Below are 26,140 nucleotides of genomic sequence, written 5' to 3' on the forward strand. Positions count from 1 at the left end.
ATTGAAGCTATTTTCAGAGAAGTCATACCTGTCACTTAAGTATTTTAGGGCTCTTTCATAGAAAAAAAAGTGTTTTTTTTTTTATGTGTTATGGGAGCTTATGGCTCAATTCCCCTCTAGTAGTCAACCTTAGACTGAATTATCCAGTTTGTAGCCAGGCAATTTATAGTAGAATTAGAGGTACAGTAACAAAGATCAGAAGAATCCAGAAGGAATATAAAACTTGAGGTTTAAATAATAAAAATATATTGATCTGTATAAACAAAATACAGACAGGTATACATATGTGTATATATATATATATATATATATATATATATACATATTAAAAAATGGGATACCTGGGTCAAATAGTACATAACATTAATAGTACATAACAATATTATCAGAATAAGACCTTAAAAGACAAAAGGGGGTTATTATTTTTTGGCGATTCAAATTAGCCTTCTCTTGGGTCTAACCTAGGTTACATCTTAACATGAGAGTGAACTTGGATGATGTGATGGCAAATGAAGGGTAGAGCAAGACATAAATACTCATGAATTGAAAGTGTGGATGTGACAAGGGCACTCAGAAACTATGCCACATGGGGATAGCCAGTGTTGACATAATTTAGCCAATCTGGCTTTCTATTGGCCAACTACGTATGTGAGTCAACTGGAAAAGTGTACATGACTTTTGACATGAGAAGGAATACAGAATACTTTTACAATTTTGATAACATAAATAAGATGTGAAGGTGAATGCATAAGGTAACACAGGATCGCCCATTGCATATCAATAGTGCAGCTTGCACTTACATATGAAGATACAAAAAGGAATACAAAAATATTGTATGATACATGAGAAAATGCATACAAATTAAAAACTGACACATATGGGTAAAATATGAAGAACAGGAAAATATTCAAACAGAAAATAACATAATCATCAAATTATTTTATATATTCTTCTCTCAATTTTGCTTTTCAGTCCAAACATTAGCTTGAATACTGAAATTATGCTTAATGTCTTGGCTTCTAGTACTTCCTGAGAACAACTTAAATGTGTGACTGAGGAAGAACAGGTTTCTAACTATCCACAGGCCTTTCCTTCATCTCCAAAACACTTCCATAGTACCTGGGGGCACTTCTCTTCACCTAAGCTCTGGAAATAACTGTTTAGGATTTCCCAGCATTTAAGTATTTTGTCAATAGCTGGCAAAAGAGAAAACCATCTTGTCACAATTAAGTGCAACTATCAACCTCCACAAATTCACAGAATTCCTTCAATTGTGCTGTTCTTTTACCCGAGTTGGCCATACACTTTGAGCACAATATTTTCAACATCAATTTCGAGGTTTAATTGTGGTAAATCTTGTTTCATTGCACAATACACGAGTCAAGAAATTTGCAGCAATAATGCTCTTTTGAACTATTTCCATCTTTTATGAACACTATCATATTTTCCATAATACACAGTTGTATTGTCAACAGTATATGCAAACACTTTATTCAGATCCAGAGCTGATGTCTCTAGTTCAGATAGTAAATTTTTTTTACTTTTATGGCCTCTGATGATTCATGATTATTGCTGTAAAAGTCAAGTAAACATATGAAAGTATCTCAGAAGTATTGGGAAACATTTTGTTGCAACTTTGAAAAATATGTTGCTACTGTAAAGGGCAAACCATATTCTTTGGTACAGTCCTCAAGGGTTTGTACAGAATATGGTGCTAGAATATTTTCACACAGAACTTTTGTTTTAGTTTTCCCACATGTTACACCCTTTTACACCCTTCACTATCAATGAGTTACTAGGCTATATGTCAAAAAAAAAAAAAAAAAAGAAAAAAAAAAAAAAAAATAATAATAAACTGTATGATTGATGTTGCTTCATAGGATGTTACATTTTACACAGTTTTGCAAATATAATTTTTGTAATCTTGAGATGATTGAGGTGGGAGGAAAAAATTACAATAATGACAATCCAGCACTAATATGAGTTTTATTCTATGTTTATCTGTGGCATTGGCAGTGTGCCATTCAACTGCATTTTTTCCTGTGCTGCTAATATCCACATCACAAGGGCATAATGTACAAAATCCATGAAATTCACAATTTTAACTTTTAGCAATGAACCCAAATTATTTTGGCCTATTCATGGTTAATTGCAGTATTACTTTTCAGTATTTCTTCAGGGGTTTAAATACCACTATTTAATTAAATCAAGAAATAAAGTCAACCACTTCACTTTGGCAGACTGTCTTAGAGACTCAGAATCTGAGTTGGAGTATCAGACTCTGACATGTACTTGATATCTTGACTGTCTTGTGGCCCTGCACGTTGTTGCCAATGGTTACTACATAAAATCATAATAAAAATATATCAGTGGTTAATATGGACTTTAGTTCTCACCGTTTTAGTATACATAAGGTAATTTATACAATTCTTTTAGACAGACATATACCAAGGGCTTTTTCCCCTTACAATGGAGGTAGCCAAAGTCAAAGGCTTAAATTCATTCCCACCCATTTCATTCACATATACTCCACTCCCATTCACCACCCCTCCCTCCTTTTTTTTCTTGGCTCCTGGATGTTGGATCCCTGCATCTCACCCACTTCCCTGGGTCAGAAGCAATGCAGCTAGACACAGCACATCCACAGGAAGGCTGCTTCACCTAATTGGCGACTGCCCCCTCAGTCCTGTCATGAAGAAACAAAGAAGACTGGGAGAAATCCCTTCAGGCTGTGTCAAAATATCATTCACACATACTCCCTCACCCCCACCCACCCCTTCCATGCATCACAGCATCCTCCATACACAACCATTCTCCACTCACTCCTATCCTCTGTTTTCTCCCTTCCTTCAACAGACATTCCCCTCTTTCCCAATGTCCTTTTACCCCATCCATCTCATCCTTAGTTGCCACTTCATGTTCACTCCTTCCACATCCCTTTTACTGATCTTTCTTCACTCAGCCTTTCCATGTATCCAAACCATGATTACCTTTATTTAAACTTTCTAACTTTGCAAATCATACATACATATACCAAGGCTTTTTCCCCTATACAAGGTAGGTAGCCAAAAAGGAAAAGGCATAAAATTATTCCCACCCATTCCATCCCTGAATACACTCCACATCCCTCCACCCTCCCTCTCATCTTAGCACCTCCTGGATGATGGGTCATCCCTGCACCTTGTAACAATGGCAGAACTTTGCAAATAACTATACATAATAAAACAAGTCCATTACTAATTCTTGTTTAGTTCTAGCTTCTCTCTTCTGTCATGGGCATTCACGCACTCTTTCTATACACTATCTAAATTCCTTGAATTTTCATATAATTGGTAGCTTTTCACTCCCATTAGCATACCCAAAAGACCTTCTCCTAAACTGTTTCTATGTTTATTTTTCATTTGATTCATTGGACTAAAACCTCACTCACAGTCTGCACTTACATAAGAACATAAGAATGAAGGAGACTGCACAAGACCATAAGACCTACACTAGGCAGTTCCATGTCCATTACCACCTGTCATCCCCATCCATAAAGTTGTCTAACCACTTCTTAAAACAACTGATAGTTTCAGCACCGATTACATGGTTATTAACCCATTCAACTCCGATGACAAGATGTCTTGTCATTTGGTCAAATAAAACAAAAAATCATAAAACACCAAAATGTTTGATCAAACACCAGAAAAATATGACGTCAGTCCTCCTCGCTTCGCTCGCAGCGAAGCGAGGAGGACTGACGTCATATTTTTCTGGTGTTTGATCAAACATTTTGGTGTTTTATGATTTTTTGTTTTATTTGACCAAATGACAAGACATCTTGTCATCGGAGTTGAATGGGTTCTATTCCATTCGTTGACACTTAATGCATGGAAGGTTTCTTCATTATCCATCAACTTTGCCAAATCACAGAACTGTTCATTCTGAAGAGCAAATACCATCATTTGTGTAAAACTTTATATAATTTTGGATTTAATTTTTTTCTTTTACAGAAAATATGAAATCATTAAACTAATTATTTTTGTAGTATCAGCCAGAAAATCATGATATTTAAGACAAAGGGCATCAACATGTTTACTATCAAATGAGAAGTCACAATGTGAATTAGAAGATATCAAACACTGACCATTCTTGTACCTCATCATCAGCTAGCAGTTCGTCTTTGTTTCATTCCCTTTGTTTACTTTGAATTCTGCATGGTACACCAGTTCTTTGCAATTTTGTTATTTGAAGATTTTTTTTTTTAATTTACAAATAGATAAAAATTACAGAATACAGATCACATCTGTGTGCACTATTTACCAAATATGGTTGTCACCTTGTTTTATTTTAGTTTGTTTCCCTTTCAAGTAAAGTCAAATAGAAAGTTGGGATGGACTTTTCAAATGGCCCTCTTTTCATCATAATTTTTAACTTTTGATCTTTGCTTTGGCTTTCAGTGTTGAGCTCTTATCATAGTATTTATTCTATTCCAAAGCTTTTTTAACAGGCTTTTTTCATAAATATCTTCTTCACTCATATTGTTATTCTTGAACAGTAGGTCTCTGTAGGAAACTCCAGATATTTTTTCTTTTCCAAACGGAATTTGATACATAATCTTTTTCTAATTATATAAAGTATTAAGGGCTATCTAATTTAAGGGAGGCAAAATTGATAACATGAGTCTTGATTTATTTCACCTGATGAATAACCACCACAGTACAAATGATCTCAGAACTACATTTGAAATTATGAAATGCACTTACATTTCAAAGGTCATTAACAGAGTTTCAAAATCACACTTTTCTTTAGCTTTGAATTTTTATGAGGAGGAGAACAGGGGTGGAATAGGAGCTGGGAGATAGGTTTGATTAAATAGTATAAGGATGGTTTGGAAACATGGTAAGAATGTGTGAATAATGACGAGTCAAAGATGTATGGAAGGCAGCTGTGGAGGGAGTTAAGATGAGGGGACGTCCTAGGATGAGGTGGTTGGATGGAGTGAAGGGGGCTTTGGGGAAGAGGGGAATGTAAGTTGAGGAAGGACGGGAGAGGACAGAAGACGGGTGAATGGAGAATGGTTGTATATGGATGATGTTGTGATTGCATGAGGTGGAATGGGTGGGGGGATGGGGGATGAGGTAGTATGTGTGAGCAAAATTTGACGCAGCCCGAAGGGATTTCTCCCCGTCCTCTTCTTTTATGCAATGGGGGGACGGAGAGGGGGTGTCGCCAATTTAATGAAGCGGCCTTGCTGTGGATGTGCTGTGTCTTGTGACACTGCTTCTGACCCAGGGCAGTGGACAAGGTGCAGGGATGACCTGTCATCCAGGAGGTGCTCAGATAAGAGGGAGGGTGGAAGGGTGTGGAGTGTATTCTGGGATGGAATGGGTGGAAATGATTTTATGCCTTTCCCTTTTTGGCTACCCCCCTTGTAAGGGGGAAAAAGCCTTGGTATATGTATGTATGTAGATATTTAAATTCCATCTTGAAAATCTTGTGTGTACAATTTTGTTTTGTTTTATGTGCTAGTTGTAGGACACATTTACCTAGTTGTATTTACCTAGTTGTAATATACGGGAAGGGAGCTATGCTTGCGGTGACCCGTCTTTGTATCTCTCTGCATCAAGTTTTATCTTAAAATCTTGTATAGTGTTTGCACATACTGTTTTGTTGTCTAATTAGTCCCATGTATTTATTGCTCTGTGTGGGAAACTAATCCTTTTCAAGTTTTTTCTATAACTGTCCTTTTCAGTTTTTTTCCGTGTCCTCTCATTTTACCGTTGTCCCACACTAACAAGTTGTTCCTGTCTAAAACTTCCATTCCTTTCATAAAACTTAGCGGAAATATTTCTCATAACACGGGTCACACTGGAATGGCTTCTCTCTAGTGAGTCACCATGTGAAAACTGAGAGAACTCTTTTGAGAGAAAGTAGAAAGGTAACACTTCTGTGAGAGACAGCATGTAATATTTGAGTTTTTTGGTAGAAAGCTGCATCCCACAGGTCACACATCAATGGCTTCTCTCCACTGTTGGTCCTCATATATTTTGAGAGAACTCTTTTGTGAGATAGCAGAATTGCACAGGTCACACTAGAAAGGCTTCTCTCCTGTGTAGGTCCTAATATGCTTTGTGAGTTAACACAAAAACGGCTTCTCTCCAGTGTGGTTCTTCATATGCTTTGCAAGATAAATTTTTTGTGAGAAAGCAGAATCCCACTAGTCACACTGGAAAAGCTACTTTCCTGTGTGAGTCATCAAGTGATATTTGAGGTGATTCTTTTGTGAGAAAGCTACATTGCACAAGTTGCAGAGGAATGGCTTCTCTCCTGTGTGGGTTCTTATATGCATTGTGAGATGACCCTTTTGCGAGAATGCAGAATCGCACACATTGCACTGGAAAGGTTTTTCTCTTGTGTGGGTCCTCATATGTTGTATGAGATGACACTTTTGTGAGAAAGCAGAATTGCACAGGTCACATTGGAAAGGCTTCTCTCCTGTGTGGGTCCTCTTATGCTTTCTGAGATCACCCTTGTGTGAGAAAGTAGAATCACAAAAGTCACATTGGAAAGGCTTCTCTCCTGTGTGGATCATCATGTGATTTTTGAGGTGATTCTTTCGTGAGAAAGCTGCATCACACAGGTTGCATGTGAATGGCTTTTCTCCTGTGTGGATCATTACGTGATCTTTGAGGTGATTCTTTTTTGAAAAACCTTTATCACACACGCCACACTGGAAAGGCTTCTGTCCTGTGTGTGTCTCCATATGCTTTGTGACATACTGCTTTTGTGAGAAAGCAGAATTACACAGGTCACAATGGAATGGCTTCTCTCCTGTGTGGATCCTTGTATGCTGTGTGAGATAACCCTTTTGTGAAAAAGTAGAATCACAGAAGTCACACTGGAAAGGCTTCTCTCCTGTGTGGGTCCTCATATGCTTTGTGAGATCACCCTTTTGTGAAAAAGCAGAATCACAAAGGCAACACTGGAAAGGCTTCTCTCCTGTGTGGGTCCTTATGTGTTTTGTGAGATAACGCTTTTGTGAGAAAGCAGAACCGCACAGGTTACACTGGAAAGGTTTCTCTCCTGTGTGGGTCCTCATATGCTGTGTGAGAGAACCCTTTTGTGAGAAAGCAGTATCACAAAAGTCACACTGGAAAGGCTTATCTCCTGTGTGGATCATCACATGATCTTTAAGGAGATTCTTTTGTGAGAAAGCTGAATCACACATAAACAACTTCTCTCCTGTGTGGATCATCACATGATTTTTGAGGTGATTATTTTGTGAGAAAACTTTATTGCACAGACCACACTGGAAAGGCTTCTCTCCTGTGTGGGTCCTAATATGTTTTGTGAGATAACGCTTTTGTGAGAAAGCAGAATTGCAATGGTCACACTGTGTGGGTCCTCATATGCTTTGCAAGAGAATCCTTTTTTGGGAAAGTAGAATCACACAGGTCACACTGGAAAGGTTTCTCTCCTGTGTGGATCATCACATGATATTTGAGGTGATTCTTTCAAGAGAAAGCTGAATCACACAGGTCACACATGAATGGCTTCTCTCCTGTGTGGATCATCATGTGATCTTTGAGGTGACGTTTCTCTGAGAAAGCTTTATTGCGCAGACCACATTGAAAAGGCTTCCCTTCTGTGTGAAAGCAGAATCACACAGGTCACACTGGAAAGGTTTTCTCCTGTGTGGGTCATCACGTGATCTTTAAATTGATTTTTGTACCATTTGAGATCACCTTTTTTGGAGAAAGCAGAATTGCACAGGTCACACTGGAAAGGCTTCTCTCCAGTTTGGGTCATCATATGATACCTAAGATGATTCATGATATAGCTGTACTGCAGTTGTCACATCAGATCCTCTTCATTATGTGACACATATGGAATCTCTGGATAGCTCTTCCAATGAAAGGTGATAGTTACCCTCATCCTGAGGAAGAAAAAAAAAAAAAATGTAATTGTAAGACTGACATCTTTGAAATTGTTTCATACACTGTAATAGGATTGTGAATGTTTCATACACAAGCCATTTCATAATTAAGTCCCTTTGTACCTTAAGAGACCCTTTATACATACCATCAACTAACTTACATAAAATAGGTAGAAACACTAACAGATAGATCCTATGATATATTGCATTCTATTTTTTGATTAGAAATGTGCTGAAAATCATCCAATAGCATGCATACTTATGCCACCACGACCAGAATTACAAAAAAAAAAGAATTATATATTTTTTTTTATCACATCATGAGATTTGGAAGAGAGGAATGGGTTAGCTGGCCGGAGTAGTTATATCTAAATATATAACTCTATAACATTCCACATTTGGGCTCACAAGACCTGAATACACGACATACTCTAGGAAAATTTATTCAGTTAACCCCTTCACTACGGGCCAAAATCTCGCGGGCAGCATTAGCTGCCAGGCATGCGATGTTGCGTCATAATACTCGCATTATAAAAAATAAAGTTACTGCTGTATTGCTCGTTCTCTTTCACCCGTGAATTTTGATAACCATAGAAAATATGATGAAGCTAGTTTACAGAGTAAGGGGGTCACGATGGTACTACTACAATATACTGTATATAATCAAGACGCCGACATCGGCATCCTCGCATACCCACTTGCTCCTCATGACGCCTACATAGGTGTCATCGTATCGAAGAGGTTAATCTCATTTACCTGACTCAAATAAGTGATATAGGTCACATCATTTAAGATACACTGGCTGGTAAGTGGTGTGCCTGTGTTATATTAGCAAAGTGTAATGAATAAAGTTGATCTAAGACATTGTAGAGGTTCTATATTTTTTCTTGTCACAATTAGCAAAATGCCTGTTTGTCTAATAGAAAAAAAATACACTTCCTAAAATAATCTCAACAATCATGACGTACTCAGGTAGGAACAATCAATGGTTAAACCCCAGTAAATGTGAAAGTAGCAAGACAATGAATGTAAGAACTAACACTTTAACATTTTCAGCCTACAGGTCACATAAACACAGGCATTATATACACAAGCCCAGTCATCTTTCAGGAAGCCTGTGATATCTTCCTTACTGGTTGTGATACTTGTGATAATAGTTGGGAAAAATCTCTTTATGGAACCTTTATTTGATATTAGTGTTATCTCAGTTTAGATGGTGTCCCTGCCTAACACTAATCAATGTAAAGCTGTATGTTCTGCAACATTTGGTCTCATTTGAGCCTTTCCCATATCACTGCTTTTCAAATGGACACTTCCCATGTGAACATTTTATACAAGAACATAATAGTACACACAGATTTACTATTCAGGACTTATATCTGGTACACTGGTTGGACAGTGGCTTGTGTCACAGTTGATCTGGCTACTGTGTGTTTGTTTACACTGTAGTGAAACAATATGAATGGGTTGGAGCACCCACAATTATAATGACCAGTTTGCCATTTTCCAAATTTCCACTTTATGAAATTGATATGATGTATCTACCTAGTTGTATTATACAGGAAGGGAGCTATGCTCATAGTGAACCATCTTTGTATCTTTCAGCATCATGTTTTTTCTTAAATTCTTGAATAATGTTTGCACACACTGTTGCATTATCTAATTTATTCTAGGTATCCACCACTCAGTGTGGGAAGCTATTCTTTTTTCAGATCTCTTCTATAATTATCCTTTTTGAGTTTCTTTTCATGTCCTCATGTTTTTCTGTTGTCCCACTTTAATAAGTCATCTCTATCTAGGATTCCCATTCCTGATTCTATGGTCAGTAGATCTCTTTCTCTTCTTTGTTCCAGAATTGGTAGTTCCAATTTGGATAATCTTTGTTCATATGTCAATTTGTAGTGTGTTGGTGTCATCACTGTCATAACTCCTTGTATTCTTTCTAATTTCTTTATGATCTTTTTAGTACTGAGTGTCCATAGTGTTGCAGCATAAATTTATAGATTTTGGTCTTATCACTCTAATATTTTCTTGCTCACTTCCTCATCCAAATAGTCAAATGCCACTTTAATCAACCTTAATAGGTTGTTGTTGTTGTTGTCATTCCCTAGACTGTCTGTCCGAGCAGTCCCGTCTCCCCAAGGAATGCCACAGCCAAAACTGGGTTTTCCCACAAATCCTTTATAGAGTGTATGTTGTGTTGTTTGCATGCATGATTGTGTATAATGCAGTCTTCCATTATGTGTTGTATGGTATGGGGTCTACGTCGTGGGACCACCCCCCAACCCCAAGAGTTGGGGGCCAAACAGTGGCAACCAGCCCTGGCCACTGGCTCTACGCAGGTGGCACCAATCCCCAAGAGGAGCTACGTCTGCCTTGGGGAGTACCACCTTAATAGGTTGAAGATTTCTCCGACTATTTTATTTATACTGTATGTTTGTCCGGTGACATGTCTTTGCTGATTATTACTCCTAGGTGCCTTTCTGAGCTCACTTTTTTGACTTCACCAATTTTATAATTTCTCGACATTCTATTTTTATTTTTTCCAAACTCCATTATACTACACTTTTTGATGTTAAAGTTCATTTCCCACTTTTGACTCCATTTCCAGATTTTGTCTAGGTCTATCTACAGTGATTCACAATCTTCCTCTGTACTTTAGTATTTCTGAGTCATCTATGAAGAAGTTAATACAACATTCAACTCCTTCATCCATGTCATTTATATATATGGCAAACATGATTGGAGCCAATACCAAACCTTGCAGGACACCACTTATCATTTCTTCCCAATTCGAGTATTTGTCTAATTACTACCTTCATTTTCCTCCCAGTCAAGAAGTCTTTCATCCATTCCAATAATTTTCCTTTGATGCCACCTATTGATTCTATCTTTATTAGTTTTTTGTGTGGTACTTTATCAAATGCTTTTTGTAGATCTTGAAAAGCACAGTCCGCCCATCCATCCCTTTCTTGTATTATTTCTATTAGTCTCGAGTAGAAGCAGATCAAGTTTGTTGTACATGATCTTCCTTGTCGAAATCCAAATTGTTTTGGATTCAGTATATGTTTTTCTTCCAGATGTTTAACCCATCTACTTCTGATAACTTTTTCACATATTTTTGCTATTGTGCTTGTAAGGGAGACCAGTCTGTAGTTAGTTGGATTTTCCTTGTTCCTTCCTTTATATATTGGTACAATATATAAAGGGATTTCTCATCATATCGAAGGGGTTAACAACAGTCAAGTGGTAATTTATGATATACATCTCTATGTTTACAGTGTCCCAACACCATGCTGATTCCCTGGCGAAATGCTGTTTCGCATGCCTTGCCTCAAGGTGTATATCTACGTATCCATACCACTTGTCACCACCACTTGACTGCTATTAACCCCTTCGATACGATGACGCCTACGTAGGCATCATGAGGAGCAAGTGGGTATGCGAGGATGCCGATGTCGGTGTCTTGATTATATATATTGTAGTTGTACCTGCGTGACCCTCATACTCTGTAAACTGGCTTCATCATATTTTCTATGGTTATCAAAATTCACAGGTGAAAGAGAGAACGAGCAATACAGCGGTGACTTTATTTTTTATAATGGGAGTATTATGACGCAACATCTCACATCTGGCAGCTAATGCTGCCCGCGAGATTTTGGCCCGGAGTGAAGGGGTTAATATTGGTCACTGATAATTTCTTTGATCATATCTATACACACACATATCAAAATCATATAGTGGAAATTCCAATAATGCTAAACTGGTCATTATATTGATGTTTGCTCCAACCCATTTATACTGTTTCACTACAATGTAAACAATAGAAATAATACAAGAAAGGGATGGATGGGCGGACTGTGCTTTCCTAGACCTACAAAAAGCATTTGATAAAGTACCACACAAAGAAAATAATAAGAAAAATAGAATCAATAGGTGGCATCAATGGGAAATATTGGAATAGATAGAAGACTTCCTGACTGGGAGAAAAATGAGGGTAGTAATTACAGACAAATACTTGAATTGGGAAGAAATAAGTGGTGTCCTGCAAGAGTCGGTATTGGCTCCAATCATGTTTGCCATATATATAAAAGACATGGATGAAGAAGTGGAGTGTTATATGAATTTCTTCACAGATGATGTAAAAATACTAGAGTAAGAACAGGGGAGGAATGTGAATCATTACAGTTAGACCTTGACAAAATCTGGAAATGGACTCAAAAGTGGGAAGTGAACTTCAATATCAAGAAACGCAGTATAATGGAGTTTGGAAAAAGTAAAAATAGATTATCAAGAAATTATAAAATTGGTGAAGAAGTCAAAAAAGTGAACTCAGAAAGAGACCTTGGAGTAATAATCAGCAAAGATATGACACCGGACAAACATATCAATAAAATAGTCGGAGAAACCTTCAACCTATTAAGGTCAATGAAAGTGGCATTTGACTACTTGGATGAGGAAATTATTTAAAAAATATTAGGTACACTAATGAGACCAAAACTGGAGTATGCAGCAACACTATGGACACCCAGTACTAAAAAGAATATAAATTAGAAAGAATACAAAGAGCAACAACAAAGTTGGCACCAACTCTCTCCAAATTAACATACGAACAAAGATTGTCCAAATTGCTACCAACTATGGAACATAAAAGAGAAAGAGGAGATCTGCTGACTATAGAATCATGAAAGGAATAGATATCCTAGATAGGAATGATTTATTAAAATAGGACAATGGAAAAACAAGAGGACACAAAAAGAAACTCAAAAAGGATATCTATAGAAAAGATCTGAAAAAAAAAGCTTCCCACATAGAGTACTGGATACCTGGAATAAATTAGATAAAGAAACAGTGTGTGCAAACACTATTCAAGATTTTAAGAAAAAACTTGATGCTGAAAGATACAAAGACGGGTCACTACAAGCATAGCTCTCTCCCTGTATAATACAACTAAGTAAATACAAGTTGCCAGATCAACTCTAATGCAAGCCACTTTACAACCAGTGCACCAGTTATAAGTGCTGGCAATAGTACATACCAGTGGACCTTTCCAACAACAGGGTGCTTTACAGTGGCAAGATGTGGAACTAACTGGTAGTAATGTCATTTGAGGATCATAAATGTAAGCAAACATGGTTGAACTATATGTTCATCAGATTCCTTTGGTTTGGTTTCATTTGCAATAGGATACACTGATATAAGTTGTATAGACACGGTAAAGGAAACATGGACTGGAGGTGAAGCTTTTATTCCTGATGTTTCGTCTAACGACTTTCTCAAAGACTGAGAAAGTCGTTAGACGAAACGTCAGGAATAAAAGCTTCACCTCCAGTCCATGTTTCCTTTACCGTGTCTATACAACTTGTTCACATGGATTTACACTGATATAAGAATACAGTGTATAAAATTGTGAGGATAACACTAGGGTTGGGTCCAAGTACAGGCAATTGTACTTAAGTTCAAGTACCTGGATATTTTTCAAGTACAACTACAGTCATTTTACTATGCACTTAATCCCAAGAACATTCCATTATAATTAAATACAAGTACTTTGTTTAACCACTTCCATACGGTAACGCCTACGTAGGCGTCATGAGGAGCAAGTGGGTACATGATGATGCCGACATCAGCGTCTTAATTATATTTATTGTAGTTGTACCTACGTAACCTCCATTCTCTCTAAAAATGGCTTCATCATATTTTCTATGGTTATCAAAAATTCATGGGTGAAAGAGAACGAACGACTGAGCACTGACTTTATTTTTTATAATGCGATTATTATAATGCAACATTGCACGTCGGGCAGCTAATGCTGCCAGACGTGCGATGTGCCCTGGAGTGAAGAGGTTAATAGAAAAATAATCTCGTCACAGATTTGTAAAGCATGAAGGTTGGTAGTTTTCATACAAACACATGTGAATGGAAGGCTAGCAACGAGCTCCACATCAGCACTTTTTCACCAAGAAAAAGGAAACGCCTAAGTTGTGTTCACGAAAGAGAATTTGTGTTTTTCAGAGCACAGTTGAGTCACCACTAGGGGTGATAAAAAAAAAAAAAAAAAAAAAAAAAAAAAAAAAAATGCTTGAATGATACCCAAAGGTCAACTCAAAGGTGGGACAACAATGCTTTTTCAGGGTTTCCAAGAGAAAGAGGACTATCAGGTAAAGGTTTAGATATAGAAAGAGAAACTAGGTATAACAATGTATTAAGAAATTAGGATATTAATGACTTGATGGAGGAACTAATAGATACCAAAATTTATTATAGAGCAATGCACAGAGAGATAAGCTACCAAAAGCTAAAGAAGAGATGAACAGGGACCTTAATGATCTAAAAAGTGAATTAAATATGGTCAAAACTGATAACGAAAGAATTAAAAATGAAGATAAAAACAAAAATGAAGCAATGAAAAAAAAGAGGTCACAGAACAAATACAAGCAGTGACTGAAAATGTTGGAGAATCAGGAGACAGATCTCCTAGAAATAAAAAGTCAATGGAAACAAGAACAAGAAAATCAGAAAATAACATTTAAAGAAATAATACAACAGCAGGTACAAGAAAATGCTAAAGAAACCATAATCAAAGTAATTAAAGAAAAGGAAAACTGGGTAAGAGACACATTGGATAAAAAAAAGTGCATTGTAGTTTATGGTATTAAAGAAAAACATAATGTATACAAATACCAAAGAGAAAAAGAAGAGAAAGAAATTGCAAAGGCAATTCTGAAAGAGGTTCAAGAGGAGGGACAGGAATTGGACAAAGAGATTGAAGAAGTGCATAGGATGGGACAATACTCTAGAGAAAAACACTAGACCACTAAAAATGAAACTAAGGTCTCAAATGATAGCTGAAGAGGTACTATCAAAAGCAGCAAAGCTGGCAAATAGTGAAAATTACAAAAATGTATGGATAAAAAAGGAAATGAGTGATGAGGAAAAAGAGAAAGAAAAGACACTTAGAAATGAAGCAAATGAAAAAAAGAAAAGACGAGAGAAGAACGGAGACTGAAAAGAATTTTTTTTTTGAGAGAGTACTGGACCAGACTAAGAAAATGGTACATAATAAAGAAAAGAAAATAATAAATTAGAAATAACATATACTAACACAGATGGTATGATTTCAGGACTAAACAAATTAAACGACTATCTGTCAATAGAGAAACCAGACAAAATGGGAATTGTAGAGACAAAATTAAAAGGTCCACTACCATTAAATACTGTGGGACAGGGTCTATACAACCACTGGGTGAAAAATAGAACAGAGAAACAGGGTGGGGTCATGATTTTGACTAAGAAAAGTTTAAATGTGACAAAGATAACAGAAGAAGAAAAATAATGTGGAACTGATTATGATTAGAGTTGAAAACAGAAATATGAAAAGTAGCAATTTTATAGTAATATATGTGCCCCCAAAAACACAGGATTGGATGGATAATGATCATTCCAAAATACTGTAAGACACTGAGAATGCATTGATTGAATTATTGAAAGAAGGAAACATAGTAATTATGGGTGACTTCAACTCAAAGGAAATATGTTGGGAAGAAATGACAGTGAAAGATGGAAAAGAACTTTGGGGAAAAACTATAATACATACATATACCAAGACTTTTTTCCCCTTCCAAGGGAGGTAGCCAAAAAGGGAAAGGCATAAAAACACTCCCACCCATTTCATCCCTAAATACACTCCACACCCCTCCCACCCTCCCTCTCATCTGAGCACCTCCTGGATGACGGGTCATCCCTGCACCTTGCCCACCGCCCTGGGTCAGAAGCAGTGTCGCAAGACACAGCACATCCACAGCAAGGCCGCTTCATTTAATCGGCGACCCCCCCCTATCCATCCCCCCTTGCATATAAGGAGAGGACGGGGAGAAATCCCTTTGGGCTGCGTCAAAATTTACTCACATATACTACCCCACCCCCACCCCCCCGCCCATTCCTCCTCATAATAATAATAATATTTATTTATTATTTACATTATTATAGTTTTTATTTATTCATTTATTGATTGATTTATCATTATCATTTTTTTTTTCAAATCTGACCTACATATGGACCAAAAGGTCTCCTGTCAGCATTCTCTGCCTTTGTAATCCTTTCTTTTTTGTAAAATACTCTACTGGATATGACCATTGAATACACACTAACTCAATAGGTAAAGGAAAATACCTGATATAGAAACAATGAAGAACTGTTGAGTAGATTTAATATTTACATCAGAGCCTGAAATCGTGAATGAAATGGAATACAAGACACCAATTGGGAAGAGTGACCACATACTAATAGAGTTTGAACTAAAAGAATAAATTGATTTGGGAAGAAATAAGAAACATAGAAAAGGAAGACTAATGTACAACAAAACAGATTTTGAAAAGCTTAGATTTTTTTCTTTCTTTTTTTTAATGCTAACTGGGATTTTTTTTTAAATAAACAAAGATGTAATAGAAATGGAACATATTAAAAGAAAACTACAAGGATAAATATGTACCAAGGAAGAAACAAGAATGGGTGTACATAAAGTGCTGGTATAACAATAAGTATAGTGAGGCTAAAGATAGAAGAGACAAAGCCTGGAAAAGAGGGAAAAAAAGAAAAAAAAAAAAAAAAAAGGTAAATACACATCAAACTAAGAAACAGATATATAAAAATATGCAGGGAAGAAAAAAGAAACTATGAAAAAGATATAATAGAAAAATCCAAGGACCAACCTAAACTATTCTACAGGTATGTGGATGACAAACTAAAAGATAAACATGAAATAATGAAACTGCGTGAAGGAAATAATGAATATATACATGATGTAGAAATGGCTGAAATTATGATCAAACATTTTAAATTGAAAGTTCACAAAATTGGGAGGAAGGACAGAGAGTAAGATCACCCCCCCCCCCTTTGTAAGAAATAATGATGACAGAAAGAAATAAGGGACCAAATAAAAAACCTTGACATCAGAATGTCACATGTGCTGGATGAAATTGCAAATTGGATACTAAAAGAATGTAATAGATGAACTAACAGACTTCTTAAAATACACAAGATAATTGACTTCTCACTCCAAGAAGGAAAAGTACCACGAGATTGGAAAAACGCAAATATTATATCAATATACAAAGGAGGGGACAAAGAAAATCCAACCAACTATAGACCAGTCTCCCTTACAAGTACAATAGCAAAAATACATGAAAAAGTTATCAAAAGTAAATGGATTAAACATTTGGAAGAAAACAATATACTAAATCCAAAACAATTTGGATATAGACATGGAAGATCATGTCACACAAACTTGATATGTTTTTACTTGTGGCTAATAGAAATAATACAAGGAACAGATGAGCAGATTGTGCCTTCTTAGATTTACAAAAAGCATTTGATAAAGTACCAAACAAAAAGCTACTAAGAAAAATTAAAACAATAGGGGGAATACAAGGAAAGTTATTGGAATGAATGAAAGATTTCTTGAATGGGAGAAAAATGAGAGTGGTACTTAGAGACAAGAACTCCTGGGAAGAAATGGTTAATGGAGTCCCACAAGGTTCTGTATTGGCTCCAACAATGTTTGTCATATATATAAATGACATGGATGAAGGTGTGGAATGTTATATGAACTTCTTAGCAGATGATGTGAAACTACTAAAGAGAGTAAGTACAGAGGAAAACTGTGGATCACTACAAAAAGACCTGGACATGGTCTGGGAATGGAGTCAAAAGTGTGAAGTGAATTTCAACATCCAGAAATGAAATATAATGGGATTTGGAAAAAGCAAAAATAAAATATTGGGGCAATATAAAATTGGTACAAAGGAAGTTTAAAAAATCAACTCGGAAAGGGACCTAGGAGTAACTATCATGGCACCAAACATATCAACAAAATAGTCAGAGAAACTTTCAATTTGTTATGATCAATAAAAGTTGCCTTTGACTGCATGGATGAAGAAATGGTAAAGAAATATCAGTTACATTGATAACACCAAGACTGGTGTACACTGTGACATTATGGACACCTAGTACTAAAAAGAACAAAGATATTTGAAAGAATTCAAAGAGCAATGACAAAGATGACACCAACATTCTCCAAATTGACATACAAACAAAGATTGGCCAAACTTGAACTACCAACCCTGGAACAAAGAAGAGAAAGAGGAGATCTACTAACCATCTATAGAATTATAAAAGGGATGGAAATCCTTGATAGAGATGATTTACTAAAGTGGGATAAAAGAAAAACAAGAGGACATGAAAATAAACTTAAAAAGGATAATTACAGAAGAGATCTGAAAAAGAATAGCTTCCCACACAGATTGTGGAACAAACTGAATGAGAAAACAGTGAGTGCAAAAACAATACAAGAATTTAAGATCAAACTGGATGCTGAAAGATACAATAGCTGGTCACTAAGAGCATAGGTCTCTTCTTGTAAAATACAATTAGGTAAATACATAAGTATTTCCTACACCCCTATCCCCTCCCTTGCATAACAGTATTATCTATACAGAGTCACTCTCCACTCATCCCTATCTACTGCCTTCTTCCTTCCTTGCTCAACAGACATTCCCCTCTTGCTCAATGCCCCCTTCACCCCATCCATCCATCTCCTTCTTGGTCTTCCCCTCAACTTTACCCAACATCTGGCTTCCACAACCCATCTGGGGTATTGGCTACATGTTATTGTGCAGGATAAACTGTGCAGTACCATGTAATTGATACTTTAGGGATGCCTCACAACATTTTGTCTATATCAGAGAAAATCTCTAATCATAGAGAAATGATGCTGCTGTATTATACTGCAACTGTCCCTCCATTATACTATCACACCCCCTATTAATACTGTCTTGTACTACATCTTTGAGTATATATTTCTATCACTGCCTTGCCCCTGGGGTAGGGGGAAACAGAATATTGCCACAAGTCTTCCCACTCAGGTGGTAAAGGTGGCTAAAACAGGATGGAGTGTGGGACTAGGCAACCTGATCTCTGTCTATGGGTACATTCCTGTGAGAAGTCAAGGCATAAGAGGGTGAAGTAGCTTTTTTTTTTTTTTTTTTTTTTTTTTTTTTTTTTTTTTTTTTTTTTTTTTTTTTTTTTTTTTTTTTTTTTTTTTTTTAAAAACACCCTGTATGAGTTTTCCAACCAGAACCCTAAGGTATGGGTCTTTTAACAAGTACAAGTATCACTGAATCTTTAAACTCCAAGTACAAGTACATGTACTTGGACCCAACTCATCATATAAATATATATATATATATATATATATATATATATATACACACATACATACCAAAGGCTCTTTCCCCCTTACAAGGGAGGTAGCCCAATAACAAAGGCATAACATTAATTTCCACCTATTCCATCCCCAAATACTCCACTCCTATCCACCCCTCCTTTCCATTTATATTGGTTCCTCCTGGATGATGGGTTATCCCTGCATCTCACCCACTGCCCTGGATCAGAAGCAGTGTTGCAAGACACAGCACATCCACAGCAAGACTGCTTCATTAAATTGGCGACCCCCCTCTCCATCCCCTCATGCAGAAATAGATTGGGAGAAATCCCACTGGGCTGCATCAATTTATTTTTCACACACACTCCTTCTCCCTCCATCCCCCATCCACTCCCTTTCATGCATCACAACATCATCCATACACAACCATTCTCCATTCACCCCTATCTTCTGGCTTCTCCTGTCCTTCCTCAACAGACATTCCTCTCTTTCCCAATGCCCCTTTTACACTCACCCATCTCATCCTTGGTTGCCCCCTCATATTCACTTCTTCCACCTCTGCCTTCCACATCTCTTTTACTAATCTTTCTTCACTTGTTCTTTCCATGTGTCCAAACCATCCCAATACTCTTTCATCAACCCTATCTCCCAACTCCCTTTCCACCCTCGTTCTCCTCCTCACCTTGTTTCTCACTCTCCAGCCTAATAACCCCTATCATACTTCTCAGGCACCTCATCTTAAACACATTCAAACTCTTCCTCTCTTATGTTCCATGTTTCTGCCCCATACAGTGCTGTCGGCACAATCACTCCTTCATACAATCTCCTCTTACCATCCATTCCCAAATGTCTATTTCTCATTACACTTTTTAATCCCCCAAGGCAATAAACATGGTAAGCTACAATTTATTAGCACAATATCATGGTATCATAGTAGTATTATAGTTGTGTAGAAGGTATTAGAAAAGCTGATGCCTGATCCTATCTCTATCTAAATGCAGGCCAGAGTAAGTGCCTCCACAGATGCCAGTGCCAAATTCACTCTCTTCCCATATCAGCCCCAGTGAGAATCAACTCTCCTTCCCACCAGCCTCACCTACAACGGCCTAATATTATTCAATGCACTTCCAAAACACATAAGATATTTCAACATCACATTCAAGAACTAGACAAATACCTAAGGACACTACCTGATGAACCTCTGTAAGTAAAGAATATAGACTGAGTCACAGGTAAGAATACTGTACAATAATATACTATGGATAACTCACCAGAAGAAATTATTCACCCATGTTTTTCATTTGATAATCTGTTCTAAGACAGACATAGGAACACACTGTGCATTTACTTGAATGTCAAAGTAAACAAATGAGGCTGTGCTTGTTCCTCGAATGACATCACAGGGTTGAAAATGAAACAGTGGCCATCTTTCTCAGAAAAGTCTATTGGCCCTTTCCTTCTAAAAAGGGGGGGGGGGGGAGTGGCAGAGTCAATGCATATACCCACATTTCACCTATCCCACACCTTTTCATAGGTCTTGCATTCACCTACTTGTGCCCCCATAATGCCCCTAATGGAAACCACCTTGTTTAGATGGGAGCGGGTGTGGTCTTGTGTGTCCCTATGACCTGGCAAATGAGGCTAGAGGGGGTCTTCAGCCCCCAGCTCTTCCTTATTCAGGGGGAGAGGGCACCCATGCTAGCAAGGTCGCTAGTGAGAGATCAGATGAAATGGTTCCCAGAGCTATGCTGCCTACATGGGCTAATGGTCCTACCCACCAAAAGGACCATCTTATGAGGTTGTCCTGTGCTGGAATGAGCTGTGTGGGGAGGTCTTAGTTCTGTTATGAAAAAAAAATTGAATCATGAGGAACCACTACTCAAAATGAGTGGTTACCATGGGGATGAGGCACACCGTTTGTGATGGCCAGCGCTCACTCCCCTCATACTCCTAGTGGGCAGTTGCCCTTGGCCCCTGAAACCACATAAATCATGTTTTATGGTTCATATCTCCATTAGTGAGTAAATACTGGTCCTCTTTCTCTCCCAGTAAAAGCAGTCATCGACCATCCTTTACAGCATTACCAGTGTTATGAGTTTGGTCACAGAAGAAAGAACTGTGCAAATGGTCCCCAGTGCCCTTGACTCACACCCTACTCTTGAATCAGAACATTATTGCTTATATTGCAAAGAAGCTCACCCAATATACTCTCAACAATGCAAAAAGTGCCATCTTGAACAAGACATTCTTCGACTGGCTAATTCTCAGTTCATTAGTCTTGGTAGTACCAAGCAAGTACTTCATTTTATACAGATGGATGGAGGGGCAAAGCCATATACCTCCTCCTCCACTCCAGTTCTTCCACTCCGTCAAAGGGCACATTCCTACCTCTTTCAACCACCAAATGTTAACCCCCACCTCTATGAGAATCCTGCTCCTGCTGTTATAGTCCAGGACAAGTTCTCTATTTTGTAAAATCGCACAAAAAAAACTTCCACTGCATCTTCAACAAACCCCTCCACCTTTAGCTAAGCATTCTATTACATTTTCAAAACAACCCTCTTCTACATCCTTATCAAAACCCTCCACAGCATCCTCAGCAACTTCACAGACTCCCAAGACAGAAGTTCATGCTCACACAAATTTCCAATCATGAAAGCATGATAACCAATGTAGAAGTTGGTGAAAATACTGCAAGTAGTGATCACAACTTAGATTCAAACTGCTAAAAGATTTTAGAATAGATACTTGTGTATCTAAAATACCCGAATTCAGTAAGCTCAGTCCATAGGACTACATCAGGAGCTTCAGTTTATAGATTGGGAGGCTAAATCAAGCAAAAGACCTGTAAATCAGATGTGGGAAATATTTCAAAATATGCTTATGAAGATAATTCATACTCACATCCCAATTAAGGATAAACGCCCCCAAATCAGGCTTGCCCAAAATGGCTTGACAAACTGAAAAAAGTATTGCTAGAAAGAGACAGGCTTATAAGAAATGCAAAGAGCACAATTTTTGGAAAAGTGAGAGGAGAGAGAGAGAAAAAAAAAATAATAAACAGGTTCAGAGGATATAAATGTAGAAGTGTGGGAAGTCCTCAATCTCTTGGGATCATTGGATGTGACAAAAGCTTCAGAACCTGATGAGATCTCAAACTGGATACTTGAAGAATGTAGGGAACAACTAGCAGACAAGATCCACACTCTTATTACATGTTCATTCAATGAAGGCACAGTGCCGCTTGAGTGAAAAAAGGCAAACATGGTGCTAATTCACAAAAATGGAAACAAGGAGACGCCACTAAATCATAGGCCAGTATCACTAACCAGCACAATAGTGAAATTATGTGTAAGGATTGTGAAAGATTGATGGACCAAATATCTTGATAAGATGAATATTCTGACAGACAGTTAGTCTGGCTTCAGATCTAGCAGGCTGTGTTGAAACTTTTAAGCTTTTAATTGAGTGATTGACATGTTGTGAGAGAGAGAGAGGGGTGGATGGACTGTGTGTACCTTGACCTAGAGAAGCCATTTGATAAAGTATCTCACAATCAACTTGTTTAGAAATTGGAGCATGTTATAGAAGTGAGTGGTAAACTACTAGAAGGGATAAAAGACTTTTTGAATAAAAGATACATGAAGACAATAGTAAAAGATAAAATGTCAAGACTGAAAGCATCAACAAGCAGAGTACCACAAAGGTTCAGTACTTGTACCAATAATATTTCTTGTCTATGTCAATGACATAATGGAAGGAACAACAAGCTATGGTAACATGTTTGTAGATAATGCGAAAATGAGAAGAGTGAAAAATGAGGAGGATGGTAGACTATTACAAAAAGATTTAGACATTATCTTTGGAGAGAGCCAAGAATAGGAAAAGAAGTTCAATACCAAAGAATGCAAAGTACTGGAAATGGACAATAGCAACAAAAGACCATCCTTAGACTATTCCTTGGGAAGTGAACTCATTACTAAAGCAAAAGAGGAGAAGGACTTGGAAGTGTTGATAAAAGACAACCTGTCACCTGAACAATCATATCAGCAAGAATGTGGAAGAGACATATGGACTACTGCAGAATATTAAAATGTCATCCACTATATGGATGAAGGGATAAAAAATCTCATCAAAACCCAGATACAGTACTACCTCTCATTAACGGACATTAATTAGCTGTGCTTGCGGTGTTTTTGCTGTGTTTTTGGTGTTCTTGTTTAGTGCGTGCAATCACTATGCCACCCAAAAACCACTCCAAATCAACGGATTATTCACATCAACAGACACCGTTACCCCCCTATTAGTCCGTTAATGAGAGGTAGTACTGTATGTCCACGACTGGAATATGCGTCAGTAATATGGTCCCCACACAGAGTGAAGGATATAAGCAAGATTGAGAGAATACAAAGGGCAGCAAGCAAACAGGTCCCCAGACTGGCAGATAAACCATATGAGGAAAGACTAAAAGTGCTGGGTCTGCCAACTTTGATAGGTAGATGAGATAGAGGCGATATAATTACAACATTCAGGTCACTGAAGGGGATAGATTGGATTGACACAAGAGATCTAATTAAAGATAGGAGGGCTTCAACCTCTGCAATACAAGTCAATTTCTCGTGCACAGCATTGGATGCCTAATGTACAATACATCACACTACTTGCATGATAAAATATGAGGTCACTGCTGTATTACTCATTCTCTTTTACTCTGACTAATAATAAACTCTGAAAATGTGGTCAAACCAGTGCACAGAAATCAGGGGTAACTCAGCTACAAATACAAAACAAATATAATCAAGACACCAATGCCAGCATCCTCATTTACCCACTCGTGCCTCATGACGCCTACGTAAATGCCATTGTATTGAAGAGGTTGAGAGGTCATGGAAGCAAATTAAGACCACTTGTCCAAAGGATGTGAAGAAACACAATTTTCCACATAAATGCATATGCGAATAAATCACAAAAACAAGTGATTCACAAAACGTGTAATAAAACCACTTGGAAAATAAAATGAAAGGTGACCAAACGTTTTCGTCTATTTAAGACATTTTCAAAGGTACCTTTGCAAATGTCTTAAATAGACGAAAACATTCAGTCACCTTTCATTTTATTTTCCAAGTGGTTTTATTACACATAAATACATGTATTAGTGGAATACCTTAGGAAGTGACATAGCCCAAGTTCAAACAATAAATGATTCAAATCTAAATATGATAATTGAAAATCAAAGATATAAAGTCGGAACTGTACATGAATGCCTAGGTATGTTAGAAAATTAAATAGGAGATGGGACCCAGTGAGCATTGCTCCTTTCCTGTTAACTACAATTAGGTAGATACAGATGACACAAGTCAGAGGCCGGACCTACCCATTAAATATTAATATCAATTTGTAGTACTTGTATAAGGGTCTCAAAATACTCAGAATGAGACCAGCAAACATCTTTATAATATACCAAATTGGGTGTGGTTTCTAAGCCTTTTTCTTTTTGGCTACTCCCTGTATAGGGGGATAAAGCCTTTGGTATATGTATGTAAAATGTTTGCTAGTCTCAATTTTCTAAAAGTTGCTACCAACATTACTATTAATATGTGATATTTCTATATAGGGCCCAAAATACCTGATGATAAGAGCTATCTAATGACAGAGTTAAGAATTGCAGCTGTTAGATGAGACCTTACCTGACCTAACTTAACATCTTGGTAAATATATGTTCACCCATCTCAATATATTCTTTACCCGCAACTAACATTACTATTAGTTTGCATTACTTATATATGGGGTTCAAAGTACTCAGAATCATAGAATGATAAGAGCTAGCTGACAAAACAGGTTTGCAGTACTTATATATGGGATTCAAAACACTCAGAAAAAAATAGGTGATAACATTGGTAATTGGAGCAGTAAGATTGCCAACATCTAGATAACTACCTACGTTTAACCTACTCAGAATGCCAAATACACTGCCAAATGGGAATTGAAGTCTACCAAATGCTAAATGTGAACAAATTAACATGCATTAAGCTACCTTTACCTAACCTACTCATTCCGCAGAATAAGAGAATCTTTCAAAAATAATATATATAAATGTGTTTGCGTGATACTGGAATAGAACTGATACCATCTGTTTAAATGTCATCAATTCTAAATACGATAAACTATTGAATAATGCTCCATTGTGGGTTTACGAAAAGTTTACGAGAAGTTTACGAATGCTTAAACTTTAAACCACCAACATAATGACCACGGCTGGGGAGTGCCTAAAAGTAACTCATTTAATACCGGGTGGGTGTGAAATGCTGATGATTCTGCTGATGAATTTGCTGATCTCAAACACTATTTTCATTCTTTTCTCATTTCTTTATTTTTCGGTATTTTAAAATGAAATTTAAGTATTATATTCCTTAAAACCTTACCTTTCTAATGGTATCAAACGTTTTGAAAAAGTCCCATGATGAGGTGGGTGTTTTTGATTAAATATACGAGGCCGTTTTTGCGCATTTTGAACGGATATTTTGGATTTTACTGATCTTTTTTCCCAAAGTATTTTTTAATATCATCTCTTTAGTTTTTGAGATTTTGTTGTCAAATTTTAGCACATTATTCTTTATAACCTTATCTTTCCAAAGGTATCAAACGTTTTTAAAAAATCCCACATTTAAATGGTTATTTTTTATCATATATACGAAGCCGTTTTTAGCTCACTTCAAACGGCCACTTAGAAATTTGATGATCTTTTTTCCCAAAGTATTTTTAATACCATCTCTTTAGTTTTTGAGATTTGCTTGTGAAATTTCAGTATACTATTCTTTATAACCTTATTTTTCCAGTAGTATAAAATGTTTTTAAAAAAAATTCTACATTTAATTGGTTATTTTTTTTTATCAGATATACTCATCCTTTTTTGTGTATTGTAGATGCCCATTCTGAATTTTGCTGATATTATTTACCAAACTCTTTCTAATACCATCTCTTTAGATTTTGATTTTTTTTTT

The 26,140-nt window shown here is 36.9% G+C and overlaps 1 protein-coding gene across 1 annotated transcript; it reads right to left on the bottom strand.

Moving 5' to 3' along the window:
• Positions 1-5,008: 5,008 nt before the first annotated feature.
• On the bottom strand, positions 5,009-25,768 carry LOC143030857 (uncharacterized). Its single transcript, XM_076194078.1, has 2 exons — positions 25,562-25,768; positions 5,009-7,918 (listed from the first exon to the last, which is right to left on the bottom strand). Exon 2 carries the CDS (start codon positions 7,235-7,237, stop codon positions 6,218-6,220), a length of 1,020 nt encoding a protein of 339 aa, XP_076050193.1. The 5' UTR covers positions 7,238-7,918; positions 25,562-25,768; the 3' UTR covers positions 5,009-6,217.
• Positions 25,769-26,140: the final 372 nt, after the last annotated feature.

The sequence above is a fragment of the Oratosquilla oratoria genome, chromosome 12, assembly GCF_046742065.1.
Source record: "Oratosquilla oratoria isolate Oo_2021 chromosome 12, ASM4674206v1, whole genome shotgun sequence".
Taxonomy (NCBI): Eukaryota; Metazoa; Arthropoda; class Malacostraca; order Stomatopoda; family Squillidae; genus Oratosquilla; species Oratosquilla oratoria.